Source organism: Charadrius vociferus, unplaced genomic scaffold, assembly GCF_000708025.1.
Source record: "Charadrius vociferus isolate BGI_N301 unplaced genomic scaffold, ASM70802v2 scaffold1020, whole genome shotgun sequence".
Taxonomy (NCBI): Eukaryota; Metazoa; Chordata; class Aves; order Charadriiformes; family Charadriidae; genus Charadrius; species Charadrius vociferus.
The window spans coordinates 651,984-653,102 of record NW_009646502.1 but is presented as its reverse complement, the minus strand read 5'-3'; the positions used below and the strand labels follow the sequence as shown (position 1 = coordinate 653,102).

General features: G+C 66.2%; 1 protein-coding gene across 1 annotated transcript in view; it reads right to left on the bottom strand.

Annotated features, from left to right (window-relative positions):
- The window catches only part of ASIC4 (acid-sensing (proton-gated) ion channel family member 4), a 79,861-nt gene that overhangs the window by 31,594 nt on the left and 47,148 nt on the right, over positions 1–1,119 (bottom strand). The window contains exon 4 of the mRNA XM_009884178.1: positions 703–1,080. Within this exon, the coding sequence (XP_009882480.1) occupies positions 703–1,080 (378 nt within the window). The remainder of the gene's footprint in view (positions 1–702; positions 1,081–1,119) is intronic.

Sequence of the window (1,119 nt, the reverse complement as noted above, 5' to 3'; positions counted from 1 at the left end):
ATGCTGAATATCAGCAGTAGATGCACGCTGTCGGCGGCCGGCCGGGAGCTCGCTGCCCGGGCAAGGAGGCCCTGCTAGAAAACCCCGGGTGGCGAGAGGGCAACCCCAGGCAGCCCCCCCACCCCGATTTGCCTGGCTGTAGCCATGCCCCCGGAGCGGAGCTGCTCAGCGCGTCTGCGTGTGTGCGCGCACACGTGCATGTGCAATAGTGACAGCCTCCAGATTCACACATACCCCAGCGCTAACCCCCCGCCAAACGCAGGAGGGGTCCCCTATGTGCAAAGGGGGTCTCTGCTCCCCCCCGCCACCCTCGCTGTGCAAAGCACCCTGCGGCAGAGCGCTTCAACCCGTGGGGAAGCGTAGGCTGGAGCGGGGCTCTACACCACAGCTCTCCCCCTGTGCGCTGCACACCCACCCCAGGGTCCGCTGAGCACCCCCCACCCCGGCTCCTGCCTGGGAACCCCTCCGGCAAAGACCTGCTGGCGGCACAGCCCTGCGGCGCACAGCCCTACCGAGAGCTCCCATGGAGGATTCCTCTCTCTCACACGCTCTCTCCGTGTGAAACTTGGAGGGAAACTCAAAACAGAGAGAGATGCAAACTTCAGCAGCCGGAGCGAGGCAGGGAGCCCTGCTCTGGCGAGGCGCAGCAGGGTGGGTGCCCCCCTGCGCCGGCTGGGGTCCCCCGGGAAGCTGAGCACTCACCACAGTGAAATCACGGGAGGAGCAGTTCTCGCCGCTGAAGTTGCAGCTCTTGAGCATGTCGTCAAGCTGGTGGCCGGTGCGGTTGACAATGTCAGCCATGTCGGGGTCGGGGTAGAGCAGGTCCGTGGCCTTGTGGCCGTCCCGGTCCTTGGGGGGGAGCCCGGTCATGTTGGCCAAGTGGAAGATGTCGGCGTCGGTGAGCGCCGAGTGGCGGTAGCGGTTGATGTTGCAGATGGTGATGGCGGGGAAGACCATCTCGCGGATGGCCTCCTCGTCCAGGGCCATGACGTGGGGGTGCTCCAGGTAGAGCAGTGCCGACTTGGCTGCCTGGTAGAGGAAGAAGGCGAGCGAGGCCAGGAAGGCGAATGCCCAGAGGGTCTGGCGCACGCCCAGCCGCCCCGACCGGCAGATGTGGCC